This window comes from Coenobita brevimanus, chromosome 15 (genome assembly GCF_032717465.1).
Source record: "Coenobita brevimanus isolate Jiangsu-jjx chromosome 15, ASM3271746v2, whole genome shotgun sequence".
NCBI classification, from domain to species: Eukaryota; Metazoa; Arthropoda; class Malacostraca; order Decapoda; family Coenobitidae; genus Coenobita; species Coenobita brevimanus.
This window is the reverse complement of record NC_136968.1, coordinates 36,111,844-36,133,851: the sequence shown is the minus strand read 5'-3', so window position 1 is coordinate 36,133,851 and position 22,008 is coordinate 36,111,844. Positions and strand designations below refer to the sequence as shown.

The window sequence follows — 22,008 nt, the reverse complement described above, 5'->3', positions numbered from 1 at the left end:
ACCAATCTCTGTTCACACTGGAATTGAGACATAAGGTTAAGTAGATGACCGTAAGATAAATGAATGCATATGAGAAAAGGAAACGCATTACAGGAGTGTAAAGTGTTTCAAAATGGAAAATAATTATGAAGGTTAAATGGAAAGACAAAGGTGTGGGAATAATTAAGATGAATGATTTTAAAATCCTCCAGAATGAAGAGAGGTTGCCACGAGATGCCTAAAATATTTGAAAGAGAAAGAAGATATTAAAATCAGGATTCTAAAAGGTTTGAAAAAGAAAACAAGACTGAAGTGGGATTATTGTACATACAGTATTTGAAAGAAAAAAAAAAAAAAAAAAAAAAAAAAAAAAAAGAGAAATGAAGTGAGGTTACATATTTAAAAAATAAGATTGTTTTCAAATTACTGAACAACAAAATGGGGCATGAGGGTTACGTGAGAGAGATAAGAATTAGATTCCTATAGATACCGTGTACAGATAGTTATATGGCAGGATATAGAGAGATTGCACACACACAACTTGTATACTGACAGAGTGGGTGTGTGCAATGGAAAAAATGAGATATGCACATAAACAGTTAGCTCATAGACAAATACAGTACAGTACAGTAGACAAGTTTTATGAGGCTGTGAAATTATGTATGATATTCTAAAAGCTAGAATTTCCTAAAATTGCAGATTTTTAAATTGTAGGATATTCTGTAAATACCAGTACACTACAAACCCACCTAGTTGTGTCTTGTGTACTGCAGGGTTGACTTAGGGTGTAGGTGTGGGCGTGAGTGTGGCAAGTGGGAGTACAGTATTGCATTGTTTACAAAGGCTCCAAAATGCTTTCATTCATTGGCCTTGGTCACTTAATGGCGGCTCTCCACACTGCTTAGTCCCTGGCAGCCTCCCTACTCAGTCCCTTATTCCTGAGGCCACACTCTGACTTATCCCAGGCCTTTTTAGATCTGCTTCTCGCAACCCTTCCCGACGTTCACATTTCTCACTATCCACACCCAGTTGTCATCCAGTAGGAAATTAATAAATGATGCAGATAGACATTGATAACGCTGATTGAGCCGTCCCTGGAATACACGAGAAATCATCCAGCAGTTTTATATGGACCCGCCTCCGCAGTACTGCAGTGGGATTCTCGAACACATCGACAATTGATTCTTTGTTGTGATTGTTGCTGGTGTTGCAGGAAAGACGGGGAAAGGAGTGTGCAAAGTCTTCTCATGTTTCACATCCTCCTACAAAACCAAATTCTTTAAATGAGGGGGAGAAGATTATCACAAGACTATATCTGTTTTCTGCGGGAAGAAAAAAGAAAGCCAAGTGCAGAATGTTGCCCTGTCTAGTTCTCCCAACAAAGTAAAATCCAGATTACAACAGGGAATTACAATTATGTTCAAGAATTCCACCTCTGTACTGTATCCATACTATTTGACTATAATATAATTCATCCTATCAATATCCTGCACATAATAATTGAACAGTTGTTTATATGCATTTAATTTTATACTGTATTCCTATAAAATTTAAGATGTAGCAATATACTTAATTGTGTACACTTGTGTTATGCTAATTTTTTTACCTTGATACAGCAAAGGGAACTGCAGTGTTTACAGTTTCGTCTAAAGGTTATGTACAAATGGCTTAATTATGAAATTGTTGCTAGGATTGGTTATATTTTCCTTCAGTGTGTTCACCAACCTTTAGGGAATGTTAGCAGACTACAGTACTGTACTTGTATTTCTCTCTCTCTCTCTCTTTCCTGTCCATTGTCAGACACTTATTCTGCTTGGCAAATATCATACAAGAGACTCTTAATATGCCACACGCAGGAAGAGGTGCTAGGATGAAAATAGAGATCTTAGTGCATCTTACTCCCCGATGGTGGTGGTGTTAATGAACACATGAAAGACGTATGACTTTATTAAGAATTACATTTTGTACGATGACACACGGAGATCAAAAAGAGGCCCAATACCAACTGACACAGTGGCCATCTCCGCCATGCTGGATACAGATCTATCCACTCCCATATATATAAATGACCTGGATGAATTTTGGGACACGGCATTAGGCAGTATGACTCGTAGAAAATAGCATGTTTGTTCCAGCTGACAAAAAATCCCTAACCTCATTCACCTCAGTCGATGGCCAGGTGATTAGAGGGTTGAGGAGTAGCCCAGTTCCATCAGGCAAAATCAAACTGCCTGTGCAGTCCAAGTTCTGGCAAACCATAGTATCAGATAAGCCTTCTTCCTGCCACAGATGTGCTTAGGTATGATCAGGGACAGTTGTTATGCCAGTGGGTCTGATCCACACTCATGGCTTGTCCATTACCTTCCTCCCAGACACATACCAGAAACAGTCATCTATGGGCAGAGAAACACACAATGCCGTGCCTAGTTCAGAAAGATTAGCCAGCTGGAGGTAGTGAGAAACAGGTGTGGAAGAATATCTGGCACACCTGTGTCCCATATTGTACTGGTCTCTCCTTCAGGCATATCCCAGACAGTTTCTTCAGCCAAACTAAGTTGCCACCATTTCACAATCTTAAATTAATTTGAGCATGAACTAGAAAGAAGTATATCTGGTGTACACTGTATTAACCCAAATACAGTCAGTTTTAAACCTCTTCAAATGATGATGCAAGTTTTATTTTGTTCTTGCTTTCAGATAGTTTTATTCAACTTAGGAATGGTCCCTTATAATGAAAGGGTTTAGTAATGCTGTATCTGCCTCTTCCACCTTGGAAAGTCTGTCATAAGCTGAATAAAATCAGGAGACAGCAATACAGTACCATATTAAAATGAAAGACATCCTTGGGCTCAGGGGGTTACATGTGAGAATCAGATTACAAGGAGGGCACCTGGACTGTTTTTAACCTCGTCATTACAACTGGTCTTTCCAAAGCACAGCAAATTTGTCTGGAGGTACGTGCATTCATTTGTATCATATAATTATAAAGGCAACATGCTTTGCTTGCACGTGTCAGCCTTGATCACTTAATGGTTGCTCTTCACACTGCCTGGTCTCTGGCAGCCTTCCTATTCAGTCCTTTATCCCCAAGATCACACTCTAAGACCTTGTCCCAAGAATAACATGATATCTCAAGGTGATGGGGCTAAGGTTCAAATATGATCCGGAAACAGGAAAAGGCAAATCAAATAAACTTATACACAGAGTGCACATTTATATAAAGCACTGTTGTTACTTATTGTCACCCCAGCCTTAACCCGCCGAGCCAAGGCTATTGTTTTCATTTTCGATTTTGAAGGCTCCAACATGCTTGTATGTGTTGGCCTTGGTCACGTAATGGCAGCCCTCCATGCTGATCGATCTCCGGCAGCTTCCCTATTTAGTCCTATAACCCTGAGGTCACAATGACCTCGTCCCAGGTCTTTTTCAGTCTACCTCTCACTACCCTACCCCCAACATTAACACTTCTCACTCTCTGCACACAGTTATCATCCTTCATCCTCTCCACATGCCCAAACCATCTCAGTTTACATTTCCTCATCACAACACCAATACACTCCAGTCCCATCCTACCTCTCAGATCTACTATCGTAAACCTAGCACCCCCAGGCCTTGCCCTCAAGGACGCACTGCACATCCACCTAATCATTGCCATTTCCGTACATTTGAGCCTGCAAATATTCTCTTCCTTTACTGCCCAGGTCTCACAACCATACAGCATTACACTCCTAACACATGCTGCATACAAAGATCCCTTAGCATGGAGGGAGAGCCCTCTCATTGTCAGGAGAGGCAACAGCTCCCTGAACTTCTTCCAGTCACTCCTCGCTCTAGCCACAGAGCTAGCTCCAGCCCCACCTCCAGCACGTAACATGTCTCCTAAATTAGAAAACTCTTCCACACACTTAAGAGACCCACCAGAAAATTAAATCCTTTTATGCCTGGCAATATCCACATGCTCTCCCCAACACACTGCACACATGAAATCAGATTATCTCACAGTCTACCTCTAATACCACTCATCTGATATATTGCCAATATGCCGGGAATCGAACCCGGGACTCTCAGGTGAGAGCCAGGCAGCATACCACTACACCACGACCAGGTAAAAGTTAACTCACATTGTCACAATCTTGTAACCAATGTCCCTCCGCTCCCACTGTGGGCCTGAAGAGGTTGAGTTAACCCCCTGGCACTCGGGCAAGTAGATGCTTTTAATCTATCCCAAGCACTTACGGCAAGTCAGATGATTTTTCCTGTGTACAGTACAGGTTTTTCTCTTCAATCTAATACCACTATATCTCTTACGCACCTAGTTATCACAAACACTGCACAAGGTGGAATTACTTCCCACGCCCTTGCAACAAATCACACAAGGGCACTCTCCCTCTTCTTTGACAGTACCACCCCCAGCCCTAGATACATTCACTTATGTTTTTTCTACTTTTACTCCCTTGTGCCCCATACCATCTTTCCACTTCCTAAATCTTTCCTCTGCCTTCCATTCATCCTCTGCAACCAACACCAGATCATCAGCATACATCTGTGGGAGTCCATTTCTGAAGTCAGGTGAGAGGGTTTCACGTATCATGATCAACAAAGGGCTCAAGACTGACCCCTGGTACACACCAACATTCACGGAAAACTCATCACTCAAATCTCCATTCACCCTTACCTGGGTGTGAGCACCCACATACATGGCCATAAGGACCCTAACCAGCCACTCCTTGATCCCGAGCTTTCTCATTGCCCACCTCACCACCTCTCTAGAGAGACTGTCAAAGGCCTTCTCCATATTAACAAAAACAAAGTACAGATCCCTTTTCGTTCCTATATATTTTTCCTGAAGCTGTCACACAATGAATATGGCATCAGTGGTCCCTGTGCCTGGTATAAACCCAAACTGCATCTCATCAAATCACTCTCTCTCTCTCTAATCATACCTTCTAGAACTCTCTCCATTATATTCATTATCTGGTCTAAAAGCATTATGCCTCTATAATTTCCTCTTTCCAGGGCATCACCCTTCTCCTTGCATACAGTTACATTTACATTCAGCCAATCATCTAGGACAACACACTCATATATAATCGTATTTATAAGGTCAGTAATTAACCTCACTCCTATATCTCCTGAGGCTTTCAACATCTGTCAACCCAGACACACCTGCTGCCTTCCCCACGTGCATCCTGCCTATTGCCGTGCTCACAGTAGCAGCGTCAATTAAAGGCCATGGGCCAAAATCTGGATCTGCTTCATTGTATTCTCGTCATATCATGATTTTATTCAGCTCAGGATGGTCGTATCAACTGGAGGGGTGAACATGAAGCATTAATAAAACCCATCAGCACAAGAGGCCTTTCCTACACTGAATGCTATTGTCTGGCAGCAGCAAGAGTGAACTAAAATGGACATATAGATTCAGGGGGTTAATTACCAATGTCACTGAACCCTGATCTGTCTATCCAAACGGACCCATTGACCACAGGTAAGCAACTACCCCAGTGTGGTCATCAAATGGTTGTTAAGATCCAGCAATACTATTGCACAAAACAAAAGCTATTAATAAGATACCCAGTCCAGTAATAAGCAGCTGTCATGATCTTCCTAACATACTTGCCACTAATACTGTAAATATGCAGGCTGAATCCAGAAAAAGGAAAATGAAAACACACCGAAGACACTAGCAACAGGATGCTTAGAGCAAGAAATATATTGCAAGTACTGTACTCGACATCTTAAATATACAGGATGGCCACAGCTGATAAAGAAAATGAAAAACTCCTGCACATAACAGTCCTCTGTGGGTATATCTGTAAACGCTGGCAGAGGGATCTGTTGGACTGATATGTAGCCTCATGAGGATATATGAGAGGATATCAGCAAGGAAGAGAGAGAGAATCAGGAGGTATGGTAGGAAACTATTAGAAGGGGAAAAGAAAGTGAAGATATTAGGATAGAGAGAGAGAGAAATACTGGGTAGAAAATACACAAAAAAGGCACCAGGGCAGAAAGAGAGGATACTGCATGGAGAGGAAAGAGTGAAAAAGGATATCTGGGGAGAGAGGCTATCAAGAATACAGCAATATAAAAGAGAGAAAGGGAGGGTATTAAATATAAAAATTAAAAATACACTACCTGTAAGGAGACACGGATGGCTCATCATCATCCATAGTTCATTATCATCATGCCACAAAAAAAACGGGGGTGGATAAGATCATAAATGAGGAAAACACAAAAGATGAACCTTTCAAAAAGAAAACAAGAATAATGAAAAGCTAATCGAGACTGCAGAACTATAGGATATCAAACACCAATATACTTGTACAAACACCAACTAAAACATGACCAAACTCTTGAGAAAACATATAAACAACATAATGCTGAGAAAATGTTGTTGTTGTTGTAGCCACAGCCTCATCTGTATCATGGACCTGGTGGATTGCAGGCTAAAGGTGCCCTCAACCTGTGTTCACCATCCTCCTTTTGAGGGATAGGAAGGGAGCTGAGGATGTCTGCATAACTTGGTAGGGAAATTACCGTTACATCGGTGCCACCATATATAAGCACCTCGCCAGTACCAGACTCTTGAGAAAAGCATGATCCTAAGAGATCACAGGAGCAAGGGAAGGGGGACATATTTATAATGTCTTGGCTGATGAAAAGCTAGATGCTGAGAAAATCTTTCCCACTGCTAAGTTACAAAATGTTTATAAGAGTGTAAATATAAAACTATCAAGATTTAGGACACCAGTTACATCAACTTTTCTGCTGCTTTGGATGCATTCTAAGATAATGGTGAGGTTTACACTGGCACTCAGATATGACCTACACATAATGCTGTTCATGGAAAAGTGACTGGCCCCTATGCTGCTGATAGGGCAGTGAAGAGTTGGATGATAAAAAGATGATTGTTGCTGGTCAGTGAGGTGTGTGTGTTTTTGACCATGAATATTTGACTCCACCAAGAGGGATCCATGGGAGGAGTTATTGCATAAGGGTATCAAGCAATCTGCAGGACTCCACCAAGATAACTCAGGGCACACACAGAAACTCCCCCGTCTCCCAGACTCACCACTACTCAGCTAACTACAAACACACATTCTCACTGTAAAAAGAGCCAATCCTATATTACCCACTTCAAGGTGTATGGGCCTAAGGCTTGGGCACTGTAGTCCAGTAACTACATTTAAGGACACATGGTCAGCCTACTTATAATCCCTGTCAACTCTTGGGTATCAAACCTATACAACGACATCACTCTGGCTGGGGCATTCTAACCATCACTACCACCACCAGTAAACCCTTCAAAATTATCTATCTATCTGCAGCCACATGCCTTAATCCCACCAACATATCACCTCCATGTCACACTATCCCCTTCCATTTTGCTGCCCTTCCCCCCAACTTGCACCTGCCTCTTATATACCTGTCACTTGGGTTTTGTTCTTGCCACCATCATGCTTTTTTTATTCAGCTTAACGGATATCTCTCATGTTTGGAGTGAAAAGCCCTCACTAAGCCTTTCAGTCCTGGAGGGACAACTTCATGTGGTGGCAAAAATATATATATACTGGAACTGAGTAGCTCCCCTGCCCAGTTACACAAACATACCTCATCCACCTCCCCAATCCCAAAAAGGTGGATGGTGGGCTGCTGAAGAAGGGCAGCCTCAGCCTGCAGTCCACCAGTTTCACATTTCAATGAATCAGGGGCTTTGATTACTACCACTAGCTACTGCTGCCATTATTACTAACCCTTTCTGTAGGATGTGGTGCTGGAGAGGGAAGCCTTCATGTGATGGCACTGATATAACCAGGCAGTTCCAGTCCACTTGACCACGTCCCCCAAAAGAACGATGGTGGACAGAACGAGAAGGGTTGTCAGCCTACAGACAACCAGGTTCACGTCCAGGTCAGCCTGGGACCACAACAATAACAACAAAAATTGAGAAGTGTGGTGCAGCTAAGGTGTCTTAGGTCATCTACCACAGTATCTTTCTGAACACCTTGTATTCATCTACCACAGTATCTTTCTGAACACCTTGTATTCATCTACCACAGTATCTTTCTGAACACCTTGTATTCCTCTACCACAGTATCTTTCTGAACACCTTGTATTCATCTACCACAGTATCTTTCTGAACACCTTGTATTCATCTACCACAGTATCTTTCTGAACACCTTGTACTTAATGATGATGTGTAATTTTCTACCAATATATTAAAGATACACTATGACAACTCAAAGGATTTCCCACAAACACACTAGCTATATATATATTGCAGCAACATCTACATAAAAAATTTCTACAGTACAAAATACCAGGTATATCAACTCCTTTTCTTCAATGACATTTTTTCGTTTACTTTCGTTCTCCAAACAAATTTATTTAACTTGCGAGACTTCAAACCGGAGGGACTAGACATGGTCCTTAATTACCCCCTTCATTACACGAGGTAATCCTACCCAGTTAAAGAAAAGCTTCCTTGTCAAAAAAATCCCCATATTTAGGCTGGTCATGGCACAGTTGATGTTTTCTATGGACTGGAAGCTAAACCAAGTACCAAAACCAGCTAATTACTTCCCAACAGCTGCTGGCAATTGTTGGGGGAGGAAAAACACATTTCCAAGACATGTACTTAAGATCTCTACCTATATATGTCAGCATTTGAATTTTGACACTACTGTATTTACCAGTGGCCAAGTTTCCCGTCTGTGAATGCTAACTGCGTGAATGATTTAAAGCCTGTAAAGCATAAAATAAAATAAAAATAAATTTATATTTCCTTCATTGAATGAGAAAAAAAATACAATAAACCAAACTCGCACACCATCCTTGACTGACAATAAGAAAACACACTTATTACAACAGTAACAAAAACTGAAAACTAAAAAAAAGCTACCCTCACTTATATTTTCCTGCCTATACATCACAAAAACACTATAACTCTCCAAGCACATCATAAAAAAAAGAAAGACTATCTGCTAAACCTATCATCAAACTAATTCAACTGCATCTTCAACAATTCCTGCCGTATTCCACTGATTCAACTGCAAGCAAACAGTCTTAGTTTTATCATATGAGGCAAGTCATATCTGGTGCTTGATAGATGCCTTCATGTCGTGCAACTGATATAACCGGGTAGCTCCACTGCCTGGCTACACAAATGCCCCTCAACTATTTCCTATCCCCCAAAAGGAGGCTGGCAGACTGCCGACAGGCAACTTGAGCAAACAGTCCACTGGGTTCACCCATCAGATTAGCCTGGGGCTGGAACAAAGGACATCCACAGAATCCAGCTGTATTAATCTCACCCAGCTTTATCAATGTGACGCGTGACCAGATATAACACATGTATAGTCCACTCCAAATCAGAATCACAGTTACAGATAATGGAGTTAGCACAAAGGAGTACGGGCTGGTGTGGAAAGCTGGGAGTTGACAGTGAAATTAAAGATCTCTGGGCATAACCACTACACCAAAATCAAAACCAAGGAGGAGCTTTCAACTGGGAATTACGGACACAAGGTACCTTCAGAGTTCCTCCGCCGGGCGCCTTATGTTACTTTTTATGGTCTTGCTCTGTGAAAGAACTTTGAGGTCCCAGATAATTTGCTGTCTAACTACCATCTCAGCTTAGCTAATATGGCTCTTTTGGCATTACTCCAAGCATTGCCTCAATTCTAATTTGGCATGGATAATAGTATGACACAAAATTCCAGATCCACTAGACTAATTCTGAAGTGACCACTGCTAAACAAGAACTAAAAAAAATTAGATATTCTCAAGTATATTAAGCACTTCAAATTATTTAAAACTTTTCAGCAAACAGTACACCAATGCAACAAAAACACTTCTGACGTGTGAACCAAACACAATGGTGCACTTTCAAATTAATTACAGCTTTCAAATATATAGGCCAATACAAAATGAAATCTGTATGCCAACTAAACACAATGTCATCAATTACACCTTACTGAGCATTAAATACTAGCAGCTACTTGAGAGTGTAATAAAACTTTCCAGTGTTGATTCACACCACCACTACTGATGCTGATAACAAACCCAATAACCCTGGGTATGACAGATTTCATTCCATTCTTGCCATTTCCAGATAATTATAATCAGCTCAGGGGGTCAGATACAGCCTTACTAAACCCCTGATCACTACACTATGTGACCTGGATGGAGCATATGCAGCATCCATCCAGGAGCCAAATCTTACATTTCCTTGCACCTCACCATAGGAACCAGTGTCTACCACAGGGGGTCCCACGATCCCTACATGGTGTGTGTACTGTACTATACCTGTAGGACGGCCCCACAGCAGTTGTTGACCCGTTGTTGACGTCTGCTTGACCGGACACGTTAAACAACAATAGATCTTCCCAAAGCTGAATAAAACTGTCTGGTAAGAGCAAGAATAAACCAAAAATTATGTCTGGCTCAGATGGGTTAACTTGCCCCTACAGAAAGAAATACCGGTAAATAAAAAAGATATCTGAATTAGAAGGGTTAACTTGCCCTACCTTTTACCATATCCATTACACTCTTCAATTTTTCTATACATCCTTCATCTTGTATGCGTCCATTTTTCAGGCAATAGCTATTCAACTTTTGTACAACAACCAAACTTGCTACAAAATTTGGAAACACTGAGCGATTATCCAACTTTGCTCTGCGTACTCAACCATTGTCTTGCATGACTTGTGTATACACAACACTGTTCATATAATTTTAACTTGTCATTTACTCTTGTCCATCCTGCCTGGATATTCAACTTTATGCTGGTAAGCCTTTTGTGTATCCAGTATTTCATTCACTAGGTTCCTGTCTCGTATTGATCGTACACTTTTAAACTTGTTGCTAAACCTCATCTCGTGGATACTCAACTTTGCAAATCTCCCACAGACTTGATCATATGAACGGCACAGTTTAACTTATCAGCTGCTACATTCCATCACTCTTGTGGACATCTAATGTATCAGTCACTAGATTTTTGTCTCTCTTTCATTAACAGAACATTTTCAAAATGTCGTGAGTCAAATACTAACTCCCTCAGCCTTTTAACTTTATTCTTGACATGACAATTTTATTCAGTTTACAGGCTCTTCATACTGGAAAGGTTATATACAACTTTAGTAAACCCCTTCACTATGAGAGGCCTTTTCTAAGTTGAATAAAATCCACTGGCAGAAGCAAGAATACAGCAAAAAGGATGTCACTCAGATGCAAGGCAGTAACTTGTTACAATCTTGTGTATATATTCACCCCAGTGCTGGAATGGGGTTGTGTCAAGTGTTCCTGCCCTATGAACCTCAAGCCTTGGTGTCCTGTGGGAACACTCGCTGTTCCTGCTCCGATGGTGGTGGTGGCGGGGGGGCCGGGTCACCCTCCTTCACTGCTGCTGCTGCTGCATCCTCACCTGCAGCCGTCTCGAGGGCTTGACGGGCCAACTGCTCCACCGTCTTAAATGGATTTTCTGACGATGTCGTCTGGAATGAAGGTTTTCATCGGTGAACAAGTCACCTGAGTCTTGTGGCACACAGGTGTGTTTTTTATCCAAAAAAGAAAGAGCCAAAGGCTAAAAAGCCTAAGAAAATGTTCTACCCAGGAACCTGAGGAAAAAGCCAAAATCAATTCACTTATTCTGAGCTGCCTGAATACACTGTATTTCCAAGGCTGGGTGTCACAGGCAGAAAGAAAACGAAAGTGAGGAAGAAAGTTCCAGAGATGACCGACTGTATACTTGATGGACTGAAAGAGTATCAGAGAACACTTGCTGGACAGACAATGTTGAAGGTGTGTTGCTAAAGGTGTGGTGTGCCTGCCGTAACCAAGGAGATGCAAGCAGACAGTAGACACTCAAACTTCTGCAGTAGCGGAAAGCTTGATGGGCATCAGCAAGAGGAAGGGAGACAAAAAAAAAAATCTCTGAATGTCACCCTGTTTAAAAAGCTGTGTGATGACCCCCCAGAACACACACACACACACACACACACACACACACACACACACAAGAGCAATGCTCCACACAGGGACAATGAAGGCCCTTGCATGAAGCCATCCATTGCACTGAGGTGAAAAAATATATAAAAAAATAATAACAATACTAACGACAATAATAATAATAATAATAATAAAAATAAATAAATAAATATGGTGTCTGTTTGACATACCCAATCTCAGTGAAGTGGATTTTACAACGGCAGTCATAGAACAGTTTGGAAATATTCTGATGGAAATTGTCCGATGTGAACTTATGAAACACGGTATTCTCTGTCCAATCAGACACCTGAGACAAAGAGAGTGTGCTTATCAAATGGTATGTGCATGTGGAGAGAGTGGGTGTGAATGATGGTGAAAAGGGTACATCTGAGCAAATCTAGAAGTGGGAGGAGGCAAGGTGGGCCTAGAAGGTGAAGAGATATGGCAAATAAGTATGTGAGAGAGTGAGAAAGACATGTACAAAAGTTAATAAGGCTTTGGAGATGACAAGTAATCGAGCTGAGTGGATGAAGTTTGCTTAAAATTCAATTAACATACTAACAGGCCCACAAAATACCACAATGCCTGTAACAATAGATTAACACAAGACAACACACATACACACACCTGGTAGCAGTACAGAGCAAGTGCCATGATCAGTGCCAGGAAGAAGAGTTTCACCGACATCCGCAGACACACTCCCATCTTGCTGGGTTTGCCTGCGCTGGTGTCAGTCTCATCAATGTTGTCATGCACCACACCGCTGAATAGAGAAATTGGCCATTAATTCCCTCAATCTGGTGAGGCCTATTTCATCATCATCATCATCATCATCATCATCATCATCACCATCTTACCAACCTGTCTCTCACCCAAGGTCAGGGTGAGGTATGGTTTTGCTACAACAGTACTAAAGTATAAGTAGCAGTATATGCTGTAGATAATTTGGTAGAAACAGGCTTAGTTAAGACTATAACTACTCCCTCCAATTTCAAAAGCACAGACAAAATATTCAGTGGTGTCCACTGATGCATGGGACTTACCTAACTTCTTCATTTCAGTGATAACAACACTCTAATTCAAATAGCAAAATAGTAGTCAGCTGTTATTAGGAAGGATTCAGATTAATAAACCAATTATAACTACAACCACACTGAAAGCATACATTAACAGCTTCATATAATGGCCCTTCAGACCAAAATCAATTAAGTTCACGTAACCAAGACTCAAACTAGTAGGTAGACGGAAGAATGTTAGTGTGGAGACTAATGCCTGTGAGCTGGAGTCAGGATCTGGGGGACTGGATGGTAAGTGACAGTAAGACCCGTTCAATTAGACAAGTTTGCTGAATTCCTCCCTCTATCAGATTTTTTCTTTCTTTCTTTCTTTTTTCTGGTTCTCTGGACCCTGCCTCACCCCATCCCAGAGTGGGAAAAGAGGTATGAATGATGACACCAACATTCAGTATTATTTTATTCACTTTACAAGATGCCTCTCACACTGAAGCAGTTAATTATGCCCCAGCAACATTTAGGATGCACAAACTATCAGTATATTTATTATCTTGATAGGTTTATGTGAAGCTACAGAATGTGGTGAATGTTTCTGGCATATCAGACAGAGCCAGGATTCCAGGGGCTTGAATGGCGAGCAAATGGAAGTGTAGCCTAAAGGACTGGGCAAATTTGGGCTGTCTGGACACTGCTACTCCTCACCCTGCCCTAGGGTGGGAAAGGATGTCAGGATGATGATGATGATAATTCACGAATTTAAAGCCACCCTAATGAAATATGAAAAAAAGATCACTCAGCACAATAAGAATGGCAGAGTTAAAAACTGCTGCGTATGCATCCATACAATGCAAGTAATAGTGAGGGTTAGGTTATTAAATCATTGTGTAAGTAACATACACAGTGAAAGCGTTAGAATAATAAATGTTTTCTACAGTAAAAGTGATAGTGCATTAGCTTGTTCTTGTTGTTCTGGTCCCCAACATCTTGAACTCGGCACAACACACTGAACAGCCAGCTCTTTTAGCCAGACACTGTTGTTCGGTTACACTGAAGACCTATCAGTGTTACCCAGTGATGTGCATGAGGTGAGTGTGCTTTGGTGTGAGAGGGATGCAATGCAATGAAGGTTAAGTGGGCTTTTCTGAGTTGTGCTGTACAGTATTTGATAATGACACCAGTGCACAGACAGTGTTGTTGATCCTACTTATTAATATATTTTTTATTGCTTCTGAATCTAGGCATAGATTACAGTCTAAGGTCCAACAGTCCTCCTGAACACCATTTGTTGATGGTACCACACACCTTCACCTGTCACCAGATTGCCACCAAACCATCCACAGCAAGTCCTCATTTCATGATGGTTTGGAAAAAAAAAATCCATTACATAACAATTTATTGTATATCAAATCAATTATAGTATAGGTTCACTGAGGATATATTTTTTGCCAAGGGTCACCCACCCAACAAGGTCTAAAAACAAGTTTCCAGCTCACCTAAAGTGGTTTCTATTTCATTTCACTGCACTTCCCATGGTACTTACTACCAAATATAAGTCTAAACACAAGTTTCCAAATCACCTAAACTGGCAGCAGCTATTTCACTTCACTTGCTGCTTGAACTCCAACACCACACTACCATTCCATCACTGACACTAAGACACCTGATGGTCATGAGTGCAAATGCCATCTTGGAACAAACAAATGACTGAACACTTGTGAGGGCAATCATCAAAGCGAAAATAATGACGTTAATTTGAACAAACAGATTTTGTAGAGGATCATTATCACTGTATAAGTGAAAATTCCTACATCAAAAAAGGTACTAATGTTTTCAACACTGCATAAGCGATTCACTGCATAAAAGTTCATACTATGACGAGGGTCTGCTGTGCACTGGACACATGTTAGGGCTGTCATGGTGTAAGCAAGGCCATTTTTATGGCAAGTCACATGGTCATGTGGAAGATTCATTACAGTAACAGTTAAACAAAAATCTCAAATACTCTGTTCTCTGCCCCTACCAGGAACAGAACTCAGCTCTTACAATCAGCAGTTCACTCCTCTACCATAGCTGATATTCAACGACCTCCTGGATTAAAGGGGTTAAGCCGTGCAAGTATTACAGCAAATTTGTTTTCATCTGACAGAGATCCAAAACCCCTTCAAGCCTGGTCTGACAGCCAAGTTTACTCTGATCACAAGATGGACCTGGCCAGTAACCAAGGAGCATTTCATGCAATCACAACTTTGTATTTAAGTTATAAATACAGCCCAATTTTGTCAGATAAAAACAAACCAACTATAGTTTGTTACAAAGATGCGCTCTCACACCAGGACGGTGACAACTCCACACCAAATGACCACAATGAATGACGCATACACCCAAAAAAACGACAGGTGCCCCACAAAACGTTTCTTACCGTACTGGCATCCGCAGTTTAGTCTTGCCCACACTACTGTAAGTACAAAGTGACCAAAGGTACTTTTAATCATCATTGTTGCAAGTTTCATCACCACAGTTACAGTTACATTCACCATGATCATTATCGTGTCTGTAATCATCATAGTAATTTTATATCGTTATCACTGTTCGTCATAATCACTTCAAAGTAATGGCAATATCTAAAAATAAAACCCCTGACAAATGGAAGGGGCAAAAGACACTTCTCATGTATTACCAATATCATAAAAGTAGAGGGATAAAGAGTGAGTCAAGTCTCTCTCTCTCTCTCACCTGCTGCCATTGTTGACAAACTTGCGGAAGGTGGTAGTTTCCGAGGATGAAGATGTGACTGTGCGCAGTGAGCGGCGTGGTGATGGCGTGTGTCGGTCAGGGTCGAACACTACAGGATCACTATCATGCTCACTCCCTGCAACACAATAATAATGATGATGACGATGATAATAATAATAATAATATAATAACTATCTGTCTCTCTCCTTCATTCTTTCCTCTTCCTTCTATCTAAGGGTTAGTCTACACTGAGTGACAAGCCAAATGGTTTCCTATACACCAAGAAACCATTTACTATGCTGGGTGGTAACCATATAACCAAATTATGGTGCTTGGTGGTTTAGTGGGCAATTCAGGTACTCCAATCAGATTGGGCCTGTGCAGGTTTATATCCAAGGGGTGGTTGGGGTTTATTGCTCATGTAATGCCACTCAGGGATGAGTGAGGATGGTCACTCTCATCTTAAATATCAGGACCAACTTGCCTAGCCCCGGGCTCCTACGCTCCTCATGGGGCAACACTGGATTAGATGAATGAGTGAATGAATAATTATAATAATCCGTCCATCCATCATCCAATCCTACGTTGCCCCACGAGGAGCATAGCAGCCCGGGACTAGGCAAGTTGGTCCTGACATTTAAGATGTGAGTGACCAGCCTCACTCATCCCTGAGTGGCATTACGTGAGCAATAAACCCCAACCACCCCTTGGATATAAACTTTCACCAGCTCAATCCAACTGGAGCGCAGTAATTACCCACTAAACCACCAGGCGCCAAAATTTGGTTATATGGTTACCACCCAGCTCTGTAAATGGTTTCCTGGTGTACAGGAAACTATTTGGCTTGTCACTCAGTGTAAAGTCACCCACAGGCAGAAGGATGAGGAAAGAATGAAGGAAAGAAAGACAGAAGAGGGAGTGTAAAGTCACTAGTAGGCAAAAGGACGAGGAAAGAATGAAGGAAAGAAAGACAGAAGAGGATGGAAGGAAAGAAGGATGGAGGAGAGGAAAGGGTAGACACCTGAGAGCAGCACTACACTGAGTGAGTGGTTGGTGAGCACCCCCACCTACCACAATAATAATAATAATAGTAATCCATCCGTCCATCCATCATCCAGTCCAATGACGCCCCATGAGAAGCGTAAGAGCCCAGGGCTAGGCAAGTTGGTCCTCCTAACATTTCAGACGAGAGTGACCAGCTTCACTCATCCCTGAGTGTTATTACATAGGCAATAAACCCCACCCACCCCTTGGATATAAACTTACACAGGCTCAATCCGATTGGAACGCCTTAGTTACTCACTAAACCACCGGGCACCATAATTTGGTTAAATGGTTACCACTCAGCTTAGTAAATGGTTTCCTGGTGTACAAGAAACCATATGGCTTGTCACTCAGTGTAGAGTCACCCACTGGCAGAAGGAAGAGGATAGAATGAAGGAAAGAAATACACAAGAGGAAATGTAGTCACCTGCAGGCAGAAGGAAGAGGAAAGAATGAAGGAAAGAAACACAGAAGAGGAAGGAAAGAAGAGAGGAAACAGCAGACACCCAAAGCAGCACTACATCGAGTGAGAGGATGTAGTAGTAGTGGTAAATAATAATAATAATAATCATAATAATGATGTCTTTCTCATCTTAAATGTCAGGACCAACTTGCCTAGCCCAGGGCTCCTACACTCCTCATGGGGCAACAGAGGACTGGATAACAGATCATTTTGCCTTTTGTTTCTCCACTACAGCGATACACTGACCTGAGGGTATGAGGACACGCCTGCGTATATCTGCTAGGTTTGATGACTGTGGACTGGTGGGGGAGGAGGCACTGGATGTGGTGTAGGAAGTTCTGCTCGTCTCCACTCGGGATGATGTGTGTGTGGTCACTGGCTCTTCAACAATCTCTGCAAAAGGCACAATTTAGGCTTTGGTTATGGTCACACGTTAACAAGTTTGGTAACGACACCACACTTGTTCTAAACTGACAAAAGATCCTTAACCCCTTTCAGCTCAACCAACAGCCAAATGCTGTCAAACTGGGAGGTTGATCTGACTAACCAGGGAACCAAGCAGCCTCAGTCCTATCTCAACTCTGGCTCGTCAAATCTTGTGCAACTGTAATTTAGTATGCAAGCTGTGACAAAGTTCCATCAGGCAAAAACAAACCCACTAAAGCCTCACAAAAATCACACAGGCAGGAAACATTCAGCCACAAGTAAACAAAATCAAAGTTTAGGCTGAGACTCACATTTTTATATATCTTATACATTTGAATCATCCCAAGAATAGAATAAAACAGGGTCCAGAAAGTAAGGAAAGAGAAAACATGATAGGGAGAGAACACCAATCAACAACATACCCTTTGAAATGGACCACACACTCACTATTCAAGCCTTTGGAATCCTAACTCCACCTCACTGGAACACACATCCACATTTACATATCAGCAAGACACACACTTCTTTACCATATCTATCTGTCTTCTTCTACCATGGCAATAAATACTACCACTATTGCTAATAATACAGCTACCCTCAGTAACAAAAATCATCCATGCAGCTCACCGTCTTCATTGTCGGAATATTCCTCCTCATCCACATCACCATTGAACGCTGGTGAGTCTGGCAGCTCCCCACCCATCAACACAAACAGTTTCCTCTGGTACACCTTGCGGGTGGAGTCTGCAACAGTGGCTTAGGTTAGGTGGAGAGAGGCAGGCAATTATGGCACTGAGAGAATCATGGCATACCATACATATAAGTGCATCATTACCATGTACAGTACAGTACACACAAACCTGCCTGCATGTGCACACACACACACACACACACATTCTCTCTTTCTCTATGCAGACTAAGGCAACAGTACGCACCTACAATGGGCCCCACAGTTGCCCCAAGGTCTCTGAGGCGTGCAAACAGCTCATCGTCATCCAGCTGAGTGATGTTGATGCCGTTGATGATCAGGGTGGTCATGGTGTGACTCTGCAAGGGAAGGAAAAGGTAATGTAGGTCACCATCATCAGTTAGTACCAACGTTAGTGGCAATTAACCTGCTGCGCTACAATAAACAGGAAATATGCAGTAGTAATAGTAGCAACCCCTGCCTCATTTGAACATGAACACATTGGACTGCTCTGCCGTCCAGTCCTATCAGTGGCACCACATGAAGGCACCCCTCTCAGAACCTGAATGCAGGAGCTCCCATGCACTTAATTTACAAGTGCATTTTCTCTTGATGAGTTACAGCCTATTCAGCCCATCACAGTGATATGTTTAAAAAGCTGCACAAGTGGAAATTTGTAAAGAACTTCCTAATTTACCCCCAACAATTTTACAAATGAGTAAAACAACCCCCATGAAGGACTTTCAGGTCAATTCTGCCCCAGCCATTTCTTGCCTACTAATCTAACCAACCTTTACTTCATCTAATCTACCTTAAAGTAATCTAACCTTCCTTGTAGAGGATCCACTGTGACAAGTGGAAATGTTGGGTGGGACAGATACAGATTACAGCTTCATTCTTTATTTTCCTTAATGTTTCAGGCTCTGTGTTGCCTAAAAGGTCGGAGAAAATAAAGAATTCAAGCTCTAACCTGTCTCTCCTATCCCTAACCTTACTTATCCAAACCTAGCCTACCTAACTGCAATGAAAGGGTTTCGTTTTCGTTTTTAAAGGCTCCAACATGCTTGCATGTGTCGGCCTTGGCACCTAATGGTGGCTCTCCACGCTGCACAATCCATTGCAGCCTCCCTATTCAGTCCCTTAACCCTATAGTCACACTTAATGACCTCGTCCCATGTCTTTCTCGGTCTACCCCTCATAACCCCACCCCCAATATTAACACTTCTCACCTTCCTCACCCAATTATCATCCCCCATCCTCTCCACATGTCCAAACCACCTCAATCTACCTCTCCTCATCACAACACCAATACACTCCAGTCCCATCCTACCTCTCAACTCTTCCATTGTAAACCCAGCCCCTCCAGGCCTTGGACGCAGGGACGCACTGCACATCCACCTAATCATTGTCATTTCTGTACGTCTGAGCTGGCAAATATCTTCCTCCTTCACTGCCCAGGTCTCACTGCCATACAGCATTACACTCCTAACACATGCTGCATACAAAGACCCCTTAGCACGTAGGGAGAGCCCTCTCAATGTCAGGAGAGGCAAGAGCTCCCTGAACTTCTTCCAACCACTTCTCACCCTAGCCACAGAGATAGCTCCAGCCCCACCTCCAGCCCACAACATGTCTCCCAAATAACAAAACTCTTCCACACACTCAAGAGATTCACCAGCAAGTTCAATCCTTTCACATCTGACAATCTCCACCTGCCAAAAAAAAAAAAAAACACTGATTAGGAACTACAGGTATCAAACAAAGATAAACACAACAGCGTAACCATCAGCAAATCCGTGATTCACTATTCACCATCAGCAACGTTGAGCATTATATACCTCAGTAAGAGATAAACACGCACATCTGAATTCCCAAAAATAAAAGCAGCTCCAAATTAACTGCGATAAAAGAAGGGTAGAGGTAAAGATCATAAAGGCGTAACCACCAATGACATTGTGAATCATCTTGAACTGGCGCGCCCATCCCTGACCCACAACCACCAAATGCCTTATTTACGCCCATTTTTTGCCTCCACCACGCCACCTCACGCCCACAGACACAGGGAAATAAACCACAGCAAGGGTTGGATTGTCCCCTCACCCTCAGCTTACCATATCAAAGGAAAACTGCCTGAAAATGGACGAAAACTGTGGAGAAGTGAAATTTGTAACTCGCCACAAGGTGTCAACAACGCACTGAATCGCCGCTTTCGTTCCTGTATTTATATTAATGTTCGTCTTTTGCTGATTATCATTATTTACCATACGGAAATTACACAGCTATTAACATGGACCACTTATCATTATTTATTATCATCAGAACTAATTCAAATACCCTTTTACGACTCACATGTAAATCAACCACCGAGTTACCGAATATTTTCGTGGTATTACATAACTACAATTTTTTGTCCATAATTCGCGTTCTACATTATTGGGGCTGTATAACTGTACATGATAGATATCCACAGTAAATACATGACCTACTTCCCAGCTCTGAGCAGAAAGAAGGCAACCGTAATATTCCTTCCCGCCAAAATGCCTCTCACATCAACCACTTATATTTAACTGTTATTCATGTCCTCATGGCCGAACTGACCTGACTTCTGACGTCATTTAATGGCAAATCTTCGTCGTCTGAAGAGAAATCCCCTTTAGATCTGGCCAGGGGGGCGACATATTTCTCATATAACCGAACATACTCCTCCTTTTTCGCTGAAGGGGACGGCAGTTTGACGCCATATGAGACCAGCTGGGTTTTGAGCTGATCTTTGGTTAATGTGGACATCCTACTGACTTTTGCCACACCAGAGGATGTATAAAATAACCCACAGCCCCCCAAACCACGCGTCCCTCCTGTTTAACAATAAAGTTACTGTGGCTACTATAGCGGAATGTAACCGTAAACCGGATTGGCCAGCAAGGCCACAGCCAGCGTTGCAAACTCCAAAAATCATATAATGCTAAACAAACGCCTTCACGCAGTGACACCGATAGGCCTACACCCAGGAGTCTGCAGGGCCTACGGTTTATTCACCTTCACTTGGCGGAAGTTTTCGTCCCTGTCGCTTTATTTCCCGTAGTTCAATGACAAACAAAGCACAAAACTAACACTACGGTTCTATATCCTTTCCATATGACCATTTCGTGACTAGCACCATATTTTGTTGTGAATATCTTCTTATAGCTCAACATTCAAGCTGGAGGTTGCACTTTTACGCAGCTAAACCAAATACGCTATCGTAGTTATAAAGTCTGTCATTTCCCTCCCTATCCCTCAACGAAAGAAGGCGAACTGTTGGAAGGAGGGTGCAGTTTAAACAGCGTGCAGTCCACTGATTTCGTGTCCAGACGATCAAGCCTGGGGCCACAATCAATAAATTTGTTTTTAAATTTCCTGGAGGAGCCGATGGTGCAGTGGTAACAAGCTGGCAACTGGAGGATCTCCAATTTGATTTTCAGTCAAACTCTTGGGCGAAGACGATGAATAAAATCCACACTTATAGACGGACATATTTACCAGTTTCATTGAACACTGCCACCATCTTCTATCTATCTTGACCACTGAAGATGTTGGCAGTGTCCACTGAAACTGTTTGGTAACTACACTCTCTGTCTACAAGTGTGGGTTTTATTCACCGTCTTTGATTATCACGCCAGAGTCGCTAAATG

At 42.1% G+C, this 22,008-nt stretch overlaps 1 protein-coding gene across 2 annotated transcripts; it reads right to left on the bottom strand.

Moving 5' to 3' along the window:
• Nucleotides 1-11,103: 11,103 nt before the first annotated feature.
• LOC145390651 (uncharacterized) lies at nt 11,104-21,188 on the bottom strand. Of its 2 annotated transcripts, XM_080265443.1 has the most exons (8): nt 20,936-21,188; nt 18,585-18,696; nt 18,277-18,393; nt 17,470-17,616; nt 15,717-15,852; nt 15,403-15,438; nt 12,598-12,733; nt 11,104-11,477 (listed from the first exon to the last, which is right to left on the bottom strand). In XM_080265443.1, exons 1-8 carry the CDS (start codon nt 21,122-21,124, stop codon nt 11,301-11,303), a joined length of 1,050 nt encoding a protein of 349 aa, XP_080121569.1. In that variant the 5' UTR covers nt 21,125-21,188; the 3' UTR covers nt 11,104-11,300. The 2 variants fall into 2 exon arrangements, with proteins under 2 accessions (XP_080121569.1, XP_080121570.1); XM_080265444.1 differs by lacking the exon at nt 15,403-15,438.
• Between the last annotated feature and the right edge of the window lie 820 nt (nt 21,189-22,008).

What these genes read in the sequence shown, in the direction of transcription:
- LOC145390651 (XM_080265443.1), bottom strand. Translation starts at nt 21,124, where the DNA reads ATGTCCACATTAACCAAAGATCAGCTCAAAACCCAGCTGGTCTCATAT. An exon ending in TAAATGACGTCAGAAGTCAG is followed by an intron (nt 18,697 to 20,935) that starts GTCAGTTCGGCC and finishes CTTCCCTTGCAG; the next exon opens with AGTCACACCATGACCACCCT. An exon ending in ATATTCCGACAATGAAGACG is followed by an intron (nt 17,617 to 18,276) that starts GTGAGCTGCATG and finishes TGCCTTTTGCAG; the next exon opens with AGATTGTTGAAGAGCCAGTG.